Below are 20,055 nucleotides of genomic sequence, written 5' to 3'. Positions count from 1 at the left end.
TGAGCGAGAAAAAAAAAATGTTTTATAAAGCACGCCTGCACATATCAGCGATACGTGATTTGTTTGTGAACTGCTTGTTAATAGACCCCGTAAACACATCACACTTCGTATTCCATTACACCTATATAAACCACTACTATTCATCGGCGAGGGTTTAGTTGGCCGATTACTTTAATCTTGTAGCGAGTGTAGTATGCGAAGAGCGATTCGTTTTATTTCACGTTACAAAGGATTATGATATTCCTATGGTGGTCTTAGAGGTGAGCGAAAAATAATTTTTAAAATCATCATAAAGATGATATATATGTATGGACATGATGTGTCATTAAACTTAATGAATTAATAAATAGACAACGGATATTTGTGCAACTTAATATTTTTACAAACACTATTAAAGGAATGAAATGTAAGCAGGAATTTACTTGAATACACATAACAAATACTCTTCTGCAGATATTTTATATACTTTTGCATTTTCACATCGTCTATAACTGCATAAAAATCCACGCTCTACTTATTAATGCAGGAGTATCAGCATTGATTCAAATAAATGAACATGTATTGTAATCGTATTTATTTATAAATTTCAATCGAATCTTATATGTCATCGGTAAGAGTAAGGAGTGTTTCGACTTGAATCCATGTGCGTGTCCCTGATTCTACTGGAATTTTATATTATGTAGTAATATAATTAATAAGAATGTATCTTTTCATACGACGCGATAGCGAAGAAGTACAAAGAATCAACATGTTGATAAAACCGGTAATTTTACATAGTTAATGAGATAATGGCATAATGCATACGCAGGTAAACAGAAAATATATTTGTAGGGGTGAAATTAAAAATTTACATGACTTACAATGCAAGGTATAACGTATTCAAAATACATTATGGACTTTGAGCAAATCTTGAGTGATCCATAACTTGGTGGGAGTAGGTACTTAAATAGGATACGCAGCAGTTCCATGTTGCAGTCCCAAACACACATTTTGTCAAAAAGTATTTCACTGTATCCATAATATAAAAAATTATACATCTAAATATATTATACATCTGTACAACATGATCGTTACAGCTGAACAAATAGTAAGTGACGACAAGTATTTTGTTATCGAGTTTAGTGATTAAAATTCCGTGAAGTCCGGTTTTGCGCAAGTTAGTTGTAAGGAAACGTACGGAATACGGTTTTGTGCTGCGAATACTTACGCGTATTTTCAATTATTCATTCAGTTACTCATTCTTACTATTATCGTTATAATAAGAATGTTTTATATATATATATATATATATGCTTTATATATTTATATACATTATATATAATACGTTATATAGATTCGTACTTTCACAAATAGAAATAGGAATGCAGGACCAAAGGAAAAACGAAAAAATTCACCTGCTGAATATTATTCTACGCGCTTTTACATTTTGTACGAATCCACCTGTTGAATACTGCTTTATGTATTTTTACATTTTCCAACAATCTTGTGTATTCTTTTACCCTCGAGTTTTCTAAGTACATAAAAATCTGTAGTCTAGTTATTATTATCATAATTTATTTCTGATCGCAGTAGCTTATTCTTTGTTGTGATACATTGTTATTCGACTGGCATGTGCACGTAGACAATAACACGTTTCTATGAACCAATTAATAGAAGATCCAGCTTGAATAATCAATGAACGTAATAAAATAATTTAACAGGTGTCTGTATTAAACGGTTTCCAAATGAACATGTGCAACTCTCGTCGTTTCATAATTTTAATCCTTAAGATATGACAAATCAACGATGTACGTTGAGAAGTTTATTAATATAAAAAAGAGAAATAATATCGTAAAATGACTGAATGTCAAACTAAAAATCGCAGTCTATAATCACTGATATAATGCTTTATATTAACTAGAAAATATTTTAGCCTGTTATTGATCAGACAGTTTGGCAAAACATATTTTAGAATGGAGTAAATGCACATAGAGTTACAAGCATGTTGCAAGACGATGCCTAAGACGTTCGCTGAGAAGTTAATTTCTTTTTCGCTTTGTGACAGTCGCGAATAGATTAACTACGGTGTGAAAATATAATAGGTGTAACATTTTAAAAATAGTTGATACGTCACTTTTATTTTGAAAAGTGGCGAAAATAATGTTAAAAGAAAATATAAACTTCAATGAATTTACACTTGAATGAACCTTTAGTTTCGATTTTAAACTTGAATTTTATAAGGATTAACTTGTTACAAAAGTTAATAATAGAATACGCGTTTCTTTTTTTTTTTTCTGTTTTACCAGTGGGTACATACACCGGGTGAGGCGTGGGTATACCTCGTCATTTTGGCCAGTATTTATATTCTATACATACTGAAAAATTATATCAGATGTGTCATTCATGTTTCTCGACTAAACGGCCCGAAAACTGTACCGATTATTGGAAACGTATACTGTGCTCTTGAAAAAAATTGTAAGTCACTCGGTAAATTTAAACAAATTTTGAGAGATTAAAAAATTAACGTAGAAAATAAATTTGCTAAATAAACGATTAAAATAAATAGAGTACAAAATATGTTTATTAAGTTAATGATAAAAATATTAAATTAAATTGTTATGTAAATTTCAGTTCTTTATAGATTAGCCAATGAAAGTAGAATTTATGGACGTTTTGTTAAAGTATGGCTAACAATATTGCCATACGTGGTGATTCTGGAGCCAGATGATGTCCAAATAGTGCTCAGTAGTATGAAGCACACGCGCAAGGTATTTTTCTACAAATTGCTAGATAATTTCCTTGGGAAAGGTTTGATTACAAAGGACATGGAAACCTGGCGGGTCCATCGAAAAATTTTACAACCTGCTTTTCATCTTCATATTCTCGAGAAATTTACGAATATCTTCGCGGAGCACGCTGATAGCCTGATGAAAATGTTTCTTGAAAAGAATGACCAAGAAATCAATATTACTACTTTCATTAATGATTCCGTTTACAATATCTTGAGTGGTAAGTAAAAACGTGTTTAATGTTAAATTATAAATTGTTAAATGATGCGATGATATAAATTAATTCTTTCTCTATAAATTTCATAAATAGCTGTTTACTTGTCTCTTCCTTTCAACGTCTTTTAAAAATTGTAGATACTTTTTATAATTACAATTAATATATAAAAATATATAATACAAATATATAAAATTTATAATTATAAATATTCTATTCTTTTAATAAACATACTATTACAGGCGATATCTTCTCTTCCATTTCATATGCCATAATTATGTTCCTGATAAGGTTTACTAATAAGTATTAATTACAAGGGCTACTGCATTATTTCGCACTCAAACGAAACGTACATATTTTACATTATTCATGATCATTAATCTTTTGTGATATACATTGTTATTTGCAAATAATTATGCAGAAGCACAAAATTTGTACTTGGAAAAAATAGTACTTTGTGAGGTCGTCTATAAATTATGTCTTATTCGATTTACATAATTCCATGCAAATGCATTTTGCATGTAGATTGCAGAGTCAATAATCTCTTAGTAGAAGCATTCGTATCCTTTTGCAAAATATCGTAAATAATTTGCACAGTGTTTATTTATGACGATATATATCAAATATTCAGTAATACAGTGATTATATATGGCAAAATCCTTTAAATTAAAAAATCGCTAATGTATTATGGTTTATTATTAAAATTCAACTAGACATCTTCTTAAAATATTGCACAACATGTAAAATATTAAAACATTATCATATATATTATTATTATCTGTCCTGGTATACTTGTTGATATATTGTTGAAAAGATTTTTATTATTAATAACGTTGACATACTTTTTATTCAATATGAAAACAAAATGCAAATTTCTTTATCTGAAAAGCTGATGTCCGATGAAGTTTTCAATATCAATTGACATGTGAAATAGATTTTAAGTTAATCCAGTATCCAGAGTTAGCGAACGAGTCATAAATTCTCATTGGAAAGCTTCTTACTGCTGTACAAATATTTTTGAGCGTATATGTATTTTGAACGTTGCGTTTTATTTCTCGGAATGACCCTGTAATATTTGAAGTAATTATTAACTGTTTGCAGAAACAGTTTTGGGAATAAACCAAAAGACCAGCGAAATGGACGATCTGCCTTTCCGAAAGTAAGAATCGAAGATGCATGTTTTTATATTTTTCCAACCCTGGAACATACGATAATCTTTATTAGCAATTAGCGATAGAGACAAATAATATAGTATGTCTGAATTTTCGTTGCAGGGGACAAATTATGCTTCTATACCGAATGACGAGGCCTTGGCTATTGGTAGAATGGATCTACCGATTAACAAAGTATGGTAGAGAAGAGCAGAAACAACGAAACGAGTTATTCGATACTTGTTTTAAAATGATGAAAGAAAAGCGCGAGCTTTTACGAAATAAAAAATCTGCACCTGATGATCAGACAGAAGAGACAAGAAAAATGTCTTTGCTAGAATACATGGTGGAAATAAACGAAAAATATCCTTGCTTCTCCGATAAAGACATCGTCGAAGAATGTTGCACGTTCATGTTAGCTGGGCAGGATTCGGTTGGCACCGCGACTGCGATGACGCTCTTTCTTTTAGCCAACAATCCCGAATGGCAGGAAAAATGCATAAAAGAACTCGACCAAATTTTCGATGGAAATCCAAAATTGCCTACGATAAACGACCTGAAAGATATGAAATGTTTAGAGATGTGCATCAAAGAATCATTAAGATTATATCCTAGTGTACCCATAATAGCCAGGACACTAGGTGAAGATGTGAAAATCGGTATAACCTGAATCTTTTTTTCTTTATATAAAATTGAAGAGTTTTCTGAAATGACGATCTATAACCCTATGATACCTTCTACTTAAATAGTTCAATTATTATGAAACTTTTATTCATTTTATAAATGAGAGAAAGAAGCAAAGTTCAAACATAGCTAATATTAACAAAACTTTTTCCAGAAAGTTTCTTCAATTATTAGGCTTAATTTAAACGATACAAAGCTATCTCCTCACCGATTTCAATGTTCTTGGAATGTGTTGTTATAAATGTTAAGGTCATCACTATGAATAACTTCTTTTTCAAAAATACGTTTGGTATCATATAAGTCGCGTGAAATTATCGATGTTTTATATCCTCATGAATTTTAACGCGATCTTTTTTAATATTATCACAATAATGTATAAATAACCGAAGAAAAAGAAATAATAAAAATTCCAGTCACTAAATTCCAAATGGAAGTAGGAAAGCAGTAAATAGGGTTAAGCCATTTAAGTGGTGGCGCTCGCGTAGGAAATACGGTTATAATTTGGACATGCACTCGCATACGCAATAATTATAATATCTAACGTACAATTTTTTATAAAATATAGGAAGAGGGTACACATAAACATGTTTTAATATATAACTTGAAAATTAAGACCGGGCACGCATTGTATAAACAAAAAGTTGTTTGCAATGATGACGCAACATATTCAAATCGAAATCGATAAGGAAATACCTATATGACAGTTTCACCATTGTTAGTAATATAAAACGTCTCTATAAAATTTAAAATTACTGTATAACATCAATGCGCATTTTAGGAAAGTATGTGATACCAACGGGTTGTAGCGTGTTAATATCCCCGTACGCCACTCATCGTTTGCCGCATCATTTTCCAGACCCTGAAGCATTTAAACCTGAGCGTTTCAATGCAGAAAATTCCGAAAAGAGGCATCCTTACGCTTATATACCTTTCAGTGCTGGTCCAAGGAATTGCATCGGTATGAAACAGCTTTTTAAAAAACTGGCGTTATTATAAATTTTAATACTTTTTATTTAACTAAATCATTTATTCGTTCAGGTAATAAGTTTGCAATGCTCGAAATAAAATCCATGATTTGTGCAATTCTTAGAAGATGCAGGTTACAATCGGTCCCTGGAAAAGAGGAGGTACGACCGAAATTTAGAATGACAATCAGAGCGCAAGGAGGGCTTTGGGTAAAAGTTATTGTACGCGATCAGACGCCAAAAAGTGTTGTAATATAAGTGTAAATTATTGTTTTAATATATTTAATTGTGTAACAATCAGTATATCAGTTAAAAAGGCCTTTTTTAAATGTTGAATAATTTGATGAAATAATGTCATTAAAATCATCCTTTAATGGTACAAAAGCCTTTCTACCATAAAAGTCATTTACATTTTTATTTAAAGATTGAATATGTAAAAGAAGTAAAAGTATGAACAAATATTTAATAAGTGTTAGGTAAATAATTTTTTAAATTATGGTCTTCAATGTGAATACTATGAATCATATGTATGTATTTTATTTAGATATACGTTGAATAAAGATGAAATTTAACATATATTTTGTAAATAGGATTGGAAATTAAAAATAAAAATCATAAAAAGAGAAATCTCATTAATTAAAAATGTTTAATTAATATTGAAACATATTTAAACATATGTATATTATACATATGTGTTCTATAATATAATACTACTGAAGTTAACGCTACTTCGTTATTGGTGCTTCCGTATGACGTGGTCTTAGAACGAACTGTCAAAGTACGAAACTCGCAGTTGAAGTTATGTTTATATAAACGTGATCAAGCACTATTTTATAATTGAAATAGATATAAAAACAAATTAAACAATATCTTTTATAAAATAATCGTGAAACATGGTTTACGTATCGAATGGTAATGAAACTAACATGAGTGAAATTTCTAACATTGTATAATGAAAATTTCTTATAAATATTTATATGTAATTAAAGCGTTTGTTGTAAATACAATCATAATTAATAAATTTTCAGATGGAAGCCTCTTATGTGGTACTCCATTGCATTTAAAAGTGTTTAGATTTTTCGCAGGTATAATTTTCATGGTTATAATGTTGTAAGTAACCTATAACATTTCCTATGATTTATTAAATTGATAAAGAAGCAGATGCGTAATTGAATAAATTATTTTTATAGTTTTAAAACATTAATCAATCCTGATATGAACAAATATGGAAGCAAATATACAAGAGATTATAGACCTGGATCTGGGTAAAATTATAATTTTTAATATAACCGTAAACAAAATTTTATATTTTGGACATAATGTTAAAATCATGTTTTCATATGTAGGCCACCACGTCCACCAACTCGTAGATTAGGAAGACCTAATACAGGACATACTGTTGATGTTCCATTTGGAGGATGTAGTAGTTGTGCTAGATAAAATAAAGGCAAAACTTTACAACAGTAAAGTAATACCATTTAAAAATTTTTACTTTAATGCTATAATTATAACATGTTCAAAAATGAAATTACTTAAGAACTTGGAAATTTTTATAATGAGATAATGAGCAGACATCTTCAGAATAATTTTATTAAATGTATTAGATTATTTTTAAAAATGTTATAAATCATTATAAATATATCATACATTAAACATGCATTAAAAAAAATAAATGAACTTTCTATTGCAAATTAATTTATATATACATATATATAATTACAAATTTATAGATACAGTATTATATGAAGTCTGGTATATTTCCTGCAATATACAAATATGTAGCTATATGCATGTAGCTGCAATATGTAAATACATAGCTGCACATAGTGATATGTAAAATTAAAAGTGTGTTCATAGAATTAGGACTGCAAATACATAAATTTTTTATATTATTGTTATTTGATTTTTGTAATTAGACCAGCTGCAATAGTAGTTCCTTCTACACGTAACATAATTCTTCCCAGTTGTTTGATATCCTTATATAATTCCATACAAACTGAATTTTGTGTTGTAATCTCAATAATAGCACTTGAATTTTTTGGTAAACAGCGTGGTTTCTTTTTTATTATTTCACCAGTACTCCTATGAAGTTGCGCTACTAGTTTTGTAATAACAGCTGGTTGAACTAAAGATTGTTGGTGAATTATTACAGGAAGACCTTTCATAATAGGTATTTTCACTGCAAATACAACAACATGTGCTTGGAAACGTGTTGTTACAGGAACTGGATTTTGAGGATGACAAATAATATCTCCAATCCCAACGTTTTGTTGATCAATTCCAGATAATATTAAAGAAACTTGATCTCCAGCAAATGCGTTTGTTATAGATACTTCATCTATTTGTAAACCTAAAAATTAATGTCACAAACTTTAATTGCAGGTATCCAAATATATATAAGAAAATCATACATGATTGACATACCTTTGATCACTGCAGTTTCATTTCGCGGTAATACTAGAACTTTGTCGCTTAAAGCTACCATGCCTGTTTCTACGTGACCAGACACACAGAATCCAGATCCTGTGCCTTTAAATATATCGTTAACCGAAAATCGAAATGGTTTATCTATTTGACGTTCAGGACACTTGAAATTATTAATAACGTTGACTAATGTAGGTCCTGTATACCTGTATGATTATACAATCGCAATTAATACATTATTTTATTTCATTTTAAATATATTATATGTTTTAAATAAATATTTAAATAATTATACCAATTAGATAAAGGTTCTTTAGGCTTTGTTAATATATTTTCACCAGATAGACCACTACAAGGAACAAAAGTAACATTATCCTTGAACCCAGCTTGTTTCAAAAATACACTCATTTTGCCTACTATTTCATCAAATCTCTCCTTTGACCAGTCTACTGTATCTAATTTATTTATTACTACTGTCAACTGTGATATACCTGTAACAAAAATTAGTCATTGTTGGGAAATTGAATAATTTCTCTTTTCCACATGAAAAACTTGAATACCTAATGAACGTAATAATAGTGCATGTTCTCTAGTTTGACCTCCACTGTCAAAACCAGTTTCAAATTCTCCTCTAGTAGCATCTACTACTAACAAAGCTACATCAGCTTGAGTAGCACCAATAATCATATTAGGTATGAAATCCTTATGCCCAGGTGCATCTAATAAAGTAATACATTTTGTTTCTGTTTCAAATTTAGAATGACCAACATCCATAGTTATTCCACGTTCCCTATTAGAAGAATATACAGAAATCAATTAATACTAAAAGAGTCTACTGACTTTGTTTTCACTAATTACCTTTCTTCTCCTGTTTCATCAAGGACCCATGCATAAGCAAATGATTGTTTCCCTATTTTTTTACTTTCTTGTTGATATTTGTGAATTAATCTTGTTGGAACTTCTCCTAACTCGCATAAAAGTCGTCCTAATAAAGTACTTTTACCAGCATCTACATGACCAACCACAATTAAATGTAATTGTTCTTTGCTGTCTCCTCTTTTATCTTTATAAATCTTTGTAACATCTTTTTCTTCATTGAATTTTATTTTAGGATCCAAGTCAGGTGTCTGATGTCCTGATATTGGGGACTGGCATCGCGGGCTATTTGCGTTCGAACAAGTTGCTCTTTTTTCTTTTGAGACTATATTTTCCTTTCTTTTTACTTCTGGACTATTATAATCAGAATATGGGCTTTGAGAGCGAGGACTCTCAATACGGGAATTCAATAGATCAGTATTTTCAGTTCCGCTTATATTAAAGCCTTTTACAACAGATCGTTTCCCAGCGGGAATAATTTTCACATTGGAAGGTGTTGTAGCTTGAAATGTATATTTGGATGACAATTTTTTACCTATCATAAAATTTATTGTAGTCTATTGTTATTTTGATATCAAATATAAAATAATGTGTAAAAATTTTAATATAAACATATATTATATTAGTTCAAATATTAAAAATACATTTTAAGTTTAAAAATTCACAATTTTCGCTTTAAAACTTCGGAAACAATATTTACACGAAAATAATACTTTTCAGTAAATATATATAGTCATATAAGTAAAAGGAATCGTTTTTTAATATATCATATTGCGTCATCTTACATATATATCAATTGTAACTTTTCATATATATATATATATTCATAAAATTTATAATTCAACCTTATGTTCATTCAAATATTTAATTATGACAACATTTTTTACCACAGAAACTTTGCATCTAATTCTAAATCTGTATGTTACTACATATTTAAGTTAAGTACGAGTATAAGGAACTGAAAAATTAAATCTTTTTATTGTTTTATGATGTTCTTGTTGAGATTTAAGAATTGGCTTTTTCAATTTCCATGTTCTGCACAATGTTCTACCAAATAAAGATACGTTTTTTTTGGTATATGGAAGTTTAACATAACTAAGATAGCTTAAATTTAATTCTGTAGGTAGCATAGCATATGGAATTTCATTATTTTCATTAGAAATCTGTAAGGTTGAAATAGGAATGACGTTGCGAATATCTTCTAATACTTCCGATTTTGTATTATTACTATTACCATTTGAAACTAAAAATGAGGTTTCTTTCAAAGTAGAATTTAAATCAATGATCCAAGGATCTGGTGATGGTGTTCGAGTACCACTTACATTTAATACTGGATCATTTTGTGACTTTACACTTTGTGGGTTACTTTTAATAATAGTGTTAGGATAATCTCTTGAAAAGGCAAATGCACTAAATAAACTTTGTTCGAGTGAATCCATAGAATCATCTATCTTTCTATCATTTAGTATACTACCATCTATATCTTTTTGAGCAATAGGTAAATCTGAATGTGTATTATTTATATCACTACAATTATCTTTCTTAATTGATAATTTTGGTATAACAAAACTTGTCTTCGGTGACAAACTTTTTTCGTTAGAATTTGCATTATCAATTAAACTGCTATTTTTTTGTAAATGATGTGCTGTTAAATCAGCTAAGGTTTTGAATGCTATTGAATCCGAATTATTTTTGAAAGATGTAGAACTTGACGATGGGGAATTAACAAGATTACTAAACCCAGATAAAGAGGAAAATCTCATAGGAGAATTACTAATAGCTAAGTCTTTGAAATTTTCTAAATTATTCATGAGACATACATTCTTGTTAGTACCTTCAATATTCTCTTGTTTGTTAAATGATAATTTGGGTATAATGAATGGATTAGACTGAGGCTTAACAGATGCAGCATCTTACCTTACCAATGGATTCAAAGACAATACATGAAACAAAAAAATTATAGGTTAAGAAATAATACTATAAAGTTATTTACTAATAAAAATATTATAATGTTGATAAATGATATACCTGGATGTGGTTCTAAATTATCCTTATTAGCCATAGATGAACCTAAAATAATTAAATTACTTTAAAAAATATAAAAGGAATACTAAAAATATGCATATATATAATACACATACCAGTAGCAGTTTTTGGAGAAGATTCTTCTAATATTAAATCAAGTGCTATTTTAACATCAAAATTTGATTGAATAATTTTCTTTTTGATCTCAGACTCAGGTACTGTGTCTCCTATAACATTTTTTATAGATTCCATGCATGACATAAGCTTGCCCCATTCGATATCTGTAAGTGTTACATTTTCATCGTTGAAAGATATTGGAAGTTCCTCATTATCTTCGTTGCCTTCTATTATATCTGGTTCCGTAATAAAGGATGCAATATTTTGTTGCTTACTTCGATCAAATAAAAATTGTTCAGCTGCAATTTAAACCATGAATATTTACATTAACACTATAACATAAAATCTGATACGTTGAATACATATTTAACAGAAGTACCACTAGGAGATACACAGTAGTCATCTTCTACAGAATGTCCATAGACATCATCGTAACCTTCGTATTCTGTAAAGAATATATTACGTTAAATAAACTCTGTAAGTTTAATCAACAGTTTAACAATATTTAAATAGATAAAATTATCGTGAATTTATTTTCTTTTAGTATACCTTCTGAATAATTCATGCATCGCACATCGCGATGACGAGACATTTTATAAACTTCGTGCAAAAGATTGCAATAAAAATACGATAAAAAGATAGCCTTTCTACTTTATTATTTATAATCTTCCATGTTACACGGAATAGATTCAGCTACAGCCACGGTTTATGTGACCGTGAGGCGAGCTAAATTCCGCCATCTACATTGACAACGTTTAACAAAATAACCGAATTTTCATATATATGTTATCCGATATTATGTTAATTACGCATAGTATATTTAACACGGGGATATAATTTGACTAATGTATTATCACTAACATTATCAGTAACATATTTCACTCAAACTGACTTTTACTTTTATTTAAAAGGTATAAATAGCGTATCATGTATTAAAACCAGTCACTATATGTAAGTATATAAGCCTCATTTATACTTGCATGATTCTTTTTGCCGTTATTTCAACAGAAAATAATATTTTTTATAAAATATATATTATTATACATTAAACTAAATAATATTAAGAATATACTAGTATTATCTGGTATTACATAGAACGTATACATCATAAAATACATAGAGAATAAAAATAAAAATATATTAATATTCTTGATATCAATTTCAATCTCAGAGAAGTATAGTTATTTATTTATTCTTATTTTATTTATTTGCTTACATATATAGTTATCTAAATATTAAAATACTTCAAATATTTTGCAAATTTGACCCAAATTATTAGTATTCAGATATATAAACTTTGAATTTGAAACATAAAATATTAAAAGTAGATTGTAAACTTCTAATGGTTCCAAGCCACGCCCATGAGATAACATTCCTGGCTTCTTGTACATATTATATATACATAATTGCAGGAAACAAGTTTAGTTCTTTCATTGCTGATTGAAGCTCAATTTAATCATTTTGGGAGATATACTTTAACATAACAGACAAAAAAGATGACTTCAGAACTTCCATCTACATTAAAACATCTATTTAGGTATATATTTCTATATAAATATTTAACTTATTTTATAATATAATCTTGGTATTTATTTCATTTCTAGCTATATTGATGATCATAAAACAGAGTATATAAACGACTTAAAAGAAGCAGTAGCTATAAAATCTGTCTCAGCATGGCCAAATCACAGAAATGAAATAATTAAGATGATGAAATGGGTGGAAATGAAATTAAAAAATCTTGGAGTCACTACAGAATTGGCAGATGTAGGAAAACAGACTCTTCCAGATGGAAGTGTAATTCCTCTCCCACCTGTTTTGTTAGGAACTCTAGGGTCTGACTCTGAAAAAAAGACTGTTCTTATATATGGACATTTAGATGTTCAACCTGCATTAAAAGAAGATGGATGGGATACTGAACCATTTACTCTTGTTGAGAAAAATGACAAATTATATGGACGAGGAAGTACAGATGACAAAGGCCCTGTACTTTGTTGGATTCATGCATTGCAAGCTTATAAAGCTATTGGAACAGATATCCCTGTTAATCTCAAGGTATTTGTAATTGTAAATTTTCTGTATGTTTTCTATATGTTAATATATTTCTATATGTTGATTTATTCAATTATAAACTTTCCATATGTTATTTTGCAATTTCATTTATTACATATCTTTTGTTTAATTATAGTTTGTCTTTGAGGGTATGGAAGAAAGTGGTAGTGAAGGATTAGATGACCTTCTTTTGGCACGAAAAGATACATTTTTGCAAGGTGTTGATTATGTGTGCATATCTGATAATTACTGGCTGGGTACCAAAAAACCTTGTATTACGCATGGCTTAAGAGGTATCTGTTATTTCCAAGTGGAAGTAACTTGTGCTGTTAAAGATCTACATAGTGGTACATTTGGTGGATCTATACATGAAGGAATGGCAGATTTAATATATTTATTAAATACATTAGTTGATGTAAATGGGAAAATTTTAATAGATGGTATTTATGATAATGTAACAAAAATTGCGGAAAAGGAATTAGAATCCTATAAAACAATAGAATTCGATGTTGCTGAATTCAGGAACTCTGTTGGAACTAGTAAATTAGTTCATGAAGATAAAGTAAATATTTATAATTTAACTTACTACTGATATATTTTATACGTTATTACATATATAGTTATACATTACATTATATTATATTGTTAGATTCAATTATTGATACATCGCTGGAGACAGCCCAGTTTATCACTTCATGGAATACAGGGCGCATTTAGTGAGCCAGGTGCAAAAACTGTTATTCCAGGAAAAGTTATTGGTAAATTTTCAATTAGAATAGTACCAAATATGACTCCAGAAGATACTGTACAAAAAGTAACAGAGTATCTAAACAAAAAATGGGCTGTCAGAGGTAGTCCAAATAAATTCAATGTCAGTATGTATCATGGAGGAAAAACTTGGTATGAAAATCCTGATCATCCAAACTATGTAGCTGGTCGAAAAGCTACCAAACATGTTTATAATGTAGAGCCTGATTTATCACGCGAAGGAGGCTCAATTCCGGTTACTTTAACATTCCAAGAAGTAACAGGCAAAAACGTATTACTCTTACCAGTTGGTGCTGGTGATGATGGGGCACATTCCCAGAACGAAAAACTGGACATTCGTAACTATATGGGGGGCGTAAGTATTTTCATTGACGATGATATAATTTATTGTAACGGTTTTACTTAAACTTAAGGATATTTTATTTTTGGTTTAGACTAAATTACTTGGAGCTTATTTGTACGAGATAGCTCAACTGTAAGGTACATATATATTGAAAACATAAGTAAGGTGTGGGTTTATATTGATGTACTCAAGAATTTATTTTTTTTTTACAATACAATATACAAATAAAAATTTGGAAGGAACGGAAGTTATAAAACACTATTTTGCGACTTACATGTATCTTTTTTCTCAAGTGAATACAAAACATCTTTAATAAAATATATATTTAGATATCATTGTTTCTGTTATTCTGGTTTTATTTTTAATACCCAAGCTGGTTGTCCTTTATCAAGTTCTGCTGGTAATGATACAATCAATTTTTCATTACTTCGTTTCCACTGAAATTGAAAGTTAAAGTTATTATTTTATCCGATTATATATAGTATTGCTATTTGTGTAATATGAATTTAACATCTATTCAAAACATAGATACATACTCTAATTAATAATTTAGATCCAAGTACTGAAATTTGTGTACTAGGAGATATTTTAAGTGATCCTAAATATAATAAACCTTCATTTGGCCATTCAAGAATTATAGCATAAACTTGTTTTATGTTTTTGCTTTGTGTATACCAAACAGTATTAGATAAGGTATCATTTTGTGTTATCCAAGGTTTGGTATTGTAAATAGCTTCTCCATTTATCTTTAACCACTCACCTAATTGCATAAACTACATTTGAAATAAATTTACTAACATTATACAAATAAGTACATTCTTGCGTTAGAGAATATACCCATTCCACGTAATCTTTCTTCGAATATTGGGCTAATAATGCCATCCTTTGTTGGTCCAACATTCATTAATAAGTTTCCTCCACAACTTACAGTAATTGCTAATTCTTTGACCAATTCTGATAAAGTCAAATACTCTGATAAAACAGCATTCCTACGAAATCCCCAAGATTTTCTATCAATTGTCATGCAGTTTTCCCATTTATGTGGTAGAAGTACTCCTAAAGATTTCAAATTACAAGCAAAATAAAAAAGCAATACAAATTTCAAGCGTGTATGTTGATTATACTAAATTCAATTTACCAGGATTATAACGATCAGAACATGTGTAAAAATCACCATGATGACATGGTATATTTTGTCCCCATCTATCATTTACTACAACTGTATCTTTCACAGGACTTTCATTGTACAACCAAGCCAAAAATTCTTTTGATTTCCAATAAACATCTGGTGCTTCCCAGTCGCCATCAGACCATACAATTTCTGGCTTATATTTTTCTACTACTTCGTGTAATTCAGGAATTATCTTTTGATGAACAAAAATTTGGGTTGTAAAATTGTTATCTTTATCAGATAAATATAGAGGATTATACCATTCATACAAAGAATGGTAAAGACCAAATTTCAAATTAGTTGAATTTCTTATTGCTGTAGCCAATTCATCTAAAAAACACTAATTACAGATACAAAATAATTTAAATAGTAAAAAATTCAATTTAATAATTACCTATAAGATCTTTTTTTGGTCCCACATCTGCAGAGTTCCAACTGAACGAATATTTTGAAGGCCATAATGTATACCCCTCATGATGTTTGCTTGTTAATACAACATATTTTGCACCTGAAGCTTGAAATAATTCACTCCATTGCATTGCATTAAAAAATTCAGCAGTAAATTCATGAGCGAAGTCTTGATATGTAAAACTAGGTGGATACCTTTGTTTCATAAAGTCACGGTATTTAGTATCAATCTGTTCTTCTGAAAATGAAAGTTTGTCTTGAATTCTTTATAAATTTATATCATTTTGCAAAAAGTAAAGAATTTTGATTGAAATAAATAAATAATAATATAAATTTGGTTGTAATTAATAGTAGCAGTAATAAAAATACCTTTCCAATTATTCCAAAACCATTCAGAGCCAAAACTAGGAACACTAAAAACACCCCAGTGAATAAAGATACCAATTTTTGCATTATCATACCAAGTTGGAAGCGGACGACTATCTAAACTATCCCATGTTGGAGAGTACTGGTTTATTTCTGTTTTTATAGGCCAAAGTGTTTCATGGCTTTCTATATCTGACGTTATTAATACATATTGGTCTTTCCCCCACGTTGTATATATCATTGAAGAAATGAATAAAATGTAAATTTGTAAAATCATTGTATTGCACAGTATTTATACTATCTACTGCAAATAAATTATGGAAGGTATTTACACAAATATTCATACTTTATCACATAAAAGATTAGAGATTAAGGTGAAACCTGCTTATGGATTCTGATTTCATTTAATTTATGATAAGATTGAATAACATGAATTAATTAATTTTTTTTATTTGTCAAATTTGTTGTTTCATTATAAAATATGTTAAAGTAATTGATATAGATGTAATATATAAGCGAATTATTATGAATATAAAATCAATACTTAAAATAAGGGTGATAAATGTTCATAAAATTACCCTTTGTTATGTTTTTTAAAAATCTTATAAATATATTTTATAAAATAGAGAACAAATATTCATTTTGATATATGCTTCTGACATATGTACATAATATGTAGTCGTTGATATAAATTTCATGAAATAATCTGATTTTATTAAACCAGTAGCCATGTTGACTACTGCAGACAAATGAAAAATTTAAGAAAGTACATTGAACACTTTACTATAAGACTAATAAAGTAAGCTACGAACAAAACAACTAAATATTTTGTTATTAATTATTCTATTATAAGTTCATTTTAATATTGATCTTATTTACCGCTCAATAATGTGTCATCAAATTGTGTCAATGTCACAGGATTTCGGCAAATTCGTCTGAGTGTGATAAATTGATAACAACATTAAAATTTTGCACGTATAATACGGCAAATACGCTTTTGTGAATTTATAACATCTGTTGTAAGTAATCGTTTTCGTAAAAATTCTTCTTGAAAAGTATTTACAGCGTATTAGACGTTAGAATATGAAACTTTAAATTTGCCGATATCTTTTAGAATCAACAAAATTCATCATGTCATCTTGGATTCCGATGGAATCTAATCCAGAAGTAAGAATTTGTATTTTCATCATAATCATTAAAATGAAAAATATATATGTATAATATCTTTTTACATAATTTCATTTCTTTGTTTTAGGTTATGACAAAGGTAAATCATAAAAACTTTCCATTATTGATATTGATATTCGATCTTGTAATTATGTTATAAATAAGTCTTTCATTTTATTTGAAGATTAAAGAAAATACATCTATTTATGTATTAAATGATTTATTTATATTATTGTAAAGTAAACTTGTTAATAATTTTGTAGTTACTAAACTTTATAATTCAAAGATTTGTTTTACAGTTTTTACATAAATTAGGCGTAGCAAAAGATTGGTCTGTTGTTGATGTTTATGGTCTGGAACCTGATCTGTTGGCACTTGTACCTAAACCAGTCGTTGCTGTTATTTTGCTATATCCTTTATCCAAAAAGGTTTCAAAATAAAGATTATATTATTACATTTTATTACATAAAAATCGTAGTTCTAATAATTTTATGTGACTTAGGGTGATAATAGCTTAGAAGACAAAGAATCAGGCGCTAAAGAAGAAGATGTAGGTATTCCTAAAGATCCAGAAGTTTTTCATATGAAACAGTACATTCATAATGCTTGTGGTACAATCGCATTAATTCACAGTGTTGGTAATAATCGAGACATGTAGGTATTTCGTTAAAAGTACAGAATATTCATTTGTATTTCAACAGACATCATATGTTGTGAATTGTTCTATTTACTTTTGCAGCATAGATCTTCAGGATGGTTTCCTAAAAACCTTTTTAGATGAAGCAAAAAATCTTTCTTATATGGAATGTGGGAAGCTTCTAATGGAGTCCGATGGTATTAGTATCACTCATAAAGATGTGGCACAAGAGGGTCAAACAGAGGTATGATTTTCTTGCTTTTTGTGTACTTACAGAAATGAGTACTAATCGAAAGTATTTGGTAGGTACCAAGCGATGAAATACCAGTGTACCATCATTTTGTAGCTCTTATACACAAAAATGGAGTTCTATACGAATTAGGTGAATATTTTAATACTGCTGTATATACTTATATAATTATTTACATAGTAAATAATTGTATAATTACTAATCTATAAGAATATTATATTATTTACGTATGGGGTCTTTTAGATGGACGTAAACCTTCTCCTATTAATCATGGCACAACTAGTCCAGAAACACTGTTAGAAGATGCAGCACGTGTTTGTAAAGAATATATGGCTCGTGATCCAGAAGAAGTGTGCTTCACAGTTCTTGCTCTTGCTAATAGCGATGCAGGAGCATTGTAACTCAATAAATACGATGTAGCATATACGTTTTAAGATAACTGTTGAAATAATTTATTTTGTACATTATACGTGTACATTTGCTTTTTATACTGCATTTATTAACATTTGCTTATTACTGTATTATAATATTGATATTCGTGATACAAGTACGTAAAACATATCTATTTTATCGAATGATAAAAACATAAAAAATAATTGAAATCGCATAAAAGCGAAATTTCAATGGTTTCATATCTTTTATACTAATTTTATTATATCATTTTTTTATACTATTTTTTGACGAATAAATGTGACGCAAATATTTTCATAAATTTTGACTAATAAGATATGAATATAAATAAATAAATATATATATATATATCACTATCAATAAGTATACATCAATCTTACAGTAGTAGTTGTGTGATAGTTGTTTGTATCGTTGTTTATAAATATTCTCTCTAAGCAACTAAAAATATGTGTATCTGTACTTGCTATACTTATTAAAGATGTCTTTTCTAGAAAAAAAAAAAAAAAATGCATCTAGTATTCAATTTTATTATACAATAATTCCTACTTCTGTATCAACTATTTTTAAAATTTACGTTGCATCAAAGTAAGACATTTATAATTAATAAATTAACATTATTATAAAAAATAATTTGTACAATTTAATTATTTTTAAAAGCTTAGATTGTACGGCTTTCTACGTTGTATTATCATGTTAATGACTCATGTTTTTCAATGAAATTTTTCCAAAACCTTGATGTAGACAAATAATTACTTGTTTTTGACCTAGCAAACCATTCATATCGTGGATAAATGTTTACGATAATCAACGCGTAAACAAAGTACGTGTATTCAAAACATTTGATAATCCTTGTACAATTAAAATATTTTTGTTTTGTCTATTATCTGAGGTCGAAAAACCTGTCGGTCACTGACCAGAACCTAGTAAAAGGCCTAGTTATTTTAGATCCTCCTCTGAAAGTGAGCATCTTGGCTCCACTCTCTAAATAGTAGTCTAAAAAAACACGAAATAGATCCGTGATTGATTGTTTATTTACTATATCTTCCTATTTCTTGCACGATATGTTAAAATTATAAATAAAACGGGGGACAAAAACTTAAAAAATAGCATCGCTTTGATTCGAAATGAAGTAACTAAAGAATGTATACAAAATGAGGATATTGATAACAAACGATTAGTGTGCATTAGTCATTGTTTGTCATTTCAATCTGTTTTAGGAAAAATTTCACGGTGGAAAATATTCTACGATCATTGAATC

At 28.8% G+C, this 20,055-nt stretch overlaps 5 protein-coding genes and 1 long non-coding RNA gene across 11 annotated transcripts; 3 read left to right on the top strand and 3 right to left on the bottom strand.

The window, feature by feature from the left end:
- Positions 1 to 141: 141 nt before the first annotated feature.
- Positions 142 to 7,250, top strand: Cyp4aa1 (Probable cytochrome P450 4aa1). 2 transcript variants are annotated; one of them, XM_072020818.1, is made up of 10 exons: positions 142 to 260; positions 2,286 to 2,454; positions 2,611 to 2,988; positions 4,084 to 4,141; positions 4,257 to 4,792; positions 5,596 to 5,775; positions 5,856 to 6,694; positions 6,811 to 6,867; positions 6,973 to 7,047; positions 7,129 to 7,250. In XM_072020818.1, the coding sequence occupies exons 1-7, from the start codon at positions 246 to 248 to the stop codon at positions 6,038 to 6,040; spliced, it is 1,521 nt and encodes a 506-aa protein (XP_071876919.1). In that variant the 5' UTR covers positions 142 to 245; the 3' UTR covers positions 6,041 to 6,694; positions 6,811 to 6,867; positions 6,973 to 7,047; positions 7,129 to 7,250. The 2 variants fall into 2 exon arrangements, with proteins under 2 accessions (XP_071876919.1, XP_071876910.1); XM_072020809.1 differs by lacking the exon at positions 142 to 260 and adding an exon at positions 832 to 1,087.
- Positions 4,396 to 5,555, bottom strand: LOC139996716 (uncharacterized). Its single transcript, XR_011802325.1, has 2 exons — positions 5,026 to 5,555; positions 4,396 to 4,689 (listed from the first exon to the last, which is right to left on the bottom strand). It is a non-coding gene; the product is annotated as an uncharacterized lncRNA (long non-coding RNA).
- On the bottom strand, positions 7,201 to 11,914 carry Hbs1 (translation elongation factor EF-1alpha (GTPase) HBS1). Of its 2 annotated transcripts, XM_072020692.1 has the most exons (10): positions 11,774 to 11,914; positions 11,604 to 11,669; positions 11,224 to 11,523; positions 11,111 to 11,152; positions 10,917 to 10,994; positions 9,065 to 9,617; positions 8,767 to 8,996; positions 8,502 to 8,697; positions 8,207 to 8,412; positions 7,201 to 8,132 (listed from the first exon to the last, which is right to left on the bottom strand). In XM_072020692.1, the coding sequence occupies exons 1-10, from the start codon at positions 11,814 to 11,816 to the stop codon at positions 7,678 to 7,680; spliced, it is 2,169 nt and encodes a 722-aa protein (XP_071876793.1). In that variant the 5' UTR covers positions 11,817 to 11,914; the 3' UTR covers positions 7,201 to 7,677. The 2 variants fall into 2 exon arrangements, with proteins under 2 accessions (XP_071876793.1, XP_071876801.1); XM_072020700.1 differs by lacking the exon at positions 10,917 to 10,994.
- Positions 11,915 to 12,630: 716 nt separating this feature from the next.
- Positions 12,631 to 14,722, top strand: Cndp2 (Cytosolic non-specific dipeptidase 2). The gene is made up of 5 exons (XM_072020860.1): positions 12,631 to 12,761; positions 12,829 to 13,279; positions 13,413 to 13,838; positions 13,926 to 14,399; positions 14,479 to 14,722. Exons 1-5 carry the CDS (start codon positions 12,721 to 12,723, stop codon positions 14,521 to 14,523), a joined length of 1,437 nt encoding a protein of 478 aa, XP_071876961.1. The 5' UTR covers positions 12,631 to 12,720; the 3' UTR covers positions 14,524 to 14,722.
- Fuca (alpha-L-fucosidase) lies at positions 14,560 to 17,248 on the bottom strand. Of its 3 annotated transcripts, none has more exons than XM_072020876.1 (7): positions 17,117 to 17,248; positions 16,336 to 16,636; positions 15,953 to 16,204; positions 15,526 to 15,888; positions 15,225 to 15,443; positions 14,924 to 15,147; positions 14,560 to 14,824 (listed from the first exon to the last, which is right to left on the bottom strand). In XM_072020876.1, the coding sequence occupies exons 2-7, from the start codon at positions 16,607 to 16,609 to the stop codon at positions 14,732 to 14,734; spliced, it is 1,425 nt and encodes a 474-aa protein (XP_071876977.1). In that variant the 5' UTR covers positions 16,610 to 16,636; positions 17,117 to 17,248; the 3' UTR covers positions 14,560 to 14,731. The 3 variants fall into 3 exon arrangements, with proteins under 3 accessions (XP_071876977.1, XP_071876975.1, XP_071876972.1); XM_072020874.1 differs by lacking the exon at positions 17,117 to 17,248 and adding an exon at positions 16,911 to 17,019; XM_072020871.1 differs by lacking the exon at positions 17,117 to 17,248 and adding an exon at positions 16,714 to 16,862.
- A 2-nt stretch (positions 17,249 to 17,250) lies between these two features.
- On the top strand, positions 17,251 to 18,825 carry Uch (Ubiquitin carboxyl-terminal hydrolase). 2 transcript variants are annotated; one of them, XM_072021215.1, is made up of 8 exons: positions 17,251 to 17,351; positions 17,447 to 17,499; positions 17,588 to 17,599; positions 17,799 to 17,927; positions 18,002 to 18,153; positions 18,239 to 18,380; positions 18,443 to 18,518; positions 18,630 to 18,825. In XM_072021215.1, exons 2-8 carry the CDS (start codon positions 17,464 to 17,466, stop codon positions 18,785 to 18,787), a joined length of 705 nt encoding a protein of 234 aa, XP_071877316.1. In that variant the 5' UTR covers positions 17,251 to 17,351; positions 17,447 to 17,463; the 3' UTR covers positions 18,788 to 18,825. The 2 variants fall into 2 exon arrangements, with proteins under 2 accessions (XP_071877316.1, XP_071877321.1); XM_072021220.1 differs by lacking the exon at positions 17,588 to 17,599.
- The last annotated feature ends 1,230 nt before the right edge of the window (positions 18,826 to 20,055 follow it).

Source organism: Bombus fervidus, chromosome 2 (genome assembly GCF_041682495.2).
Source record: "Bombus fervidus isolate BK054 chromosome 2, iyBomFerv1, whole genome shotgun sequence".
Taxonomy (NCBI): domain Eukaryota; kingdom Metazoa; phylum Arthropoda; class Insecta; order Hymenoptera; family Apidae; genus Bombus; species Bombus fervidus.
This window is presented reverse-complemented; position numbering and strand designations above follow the sequence as displayed.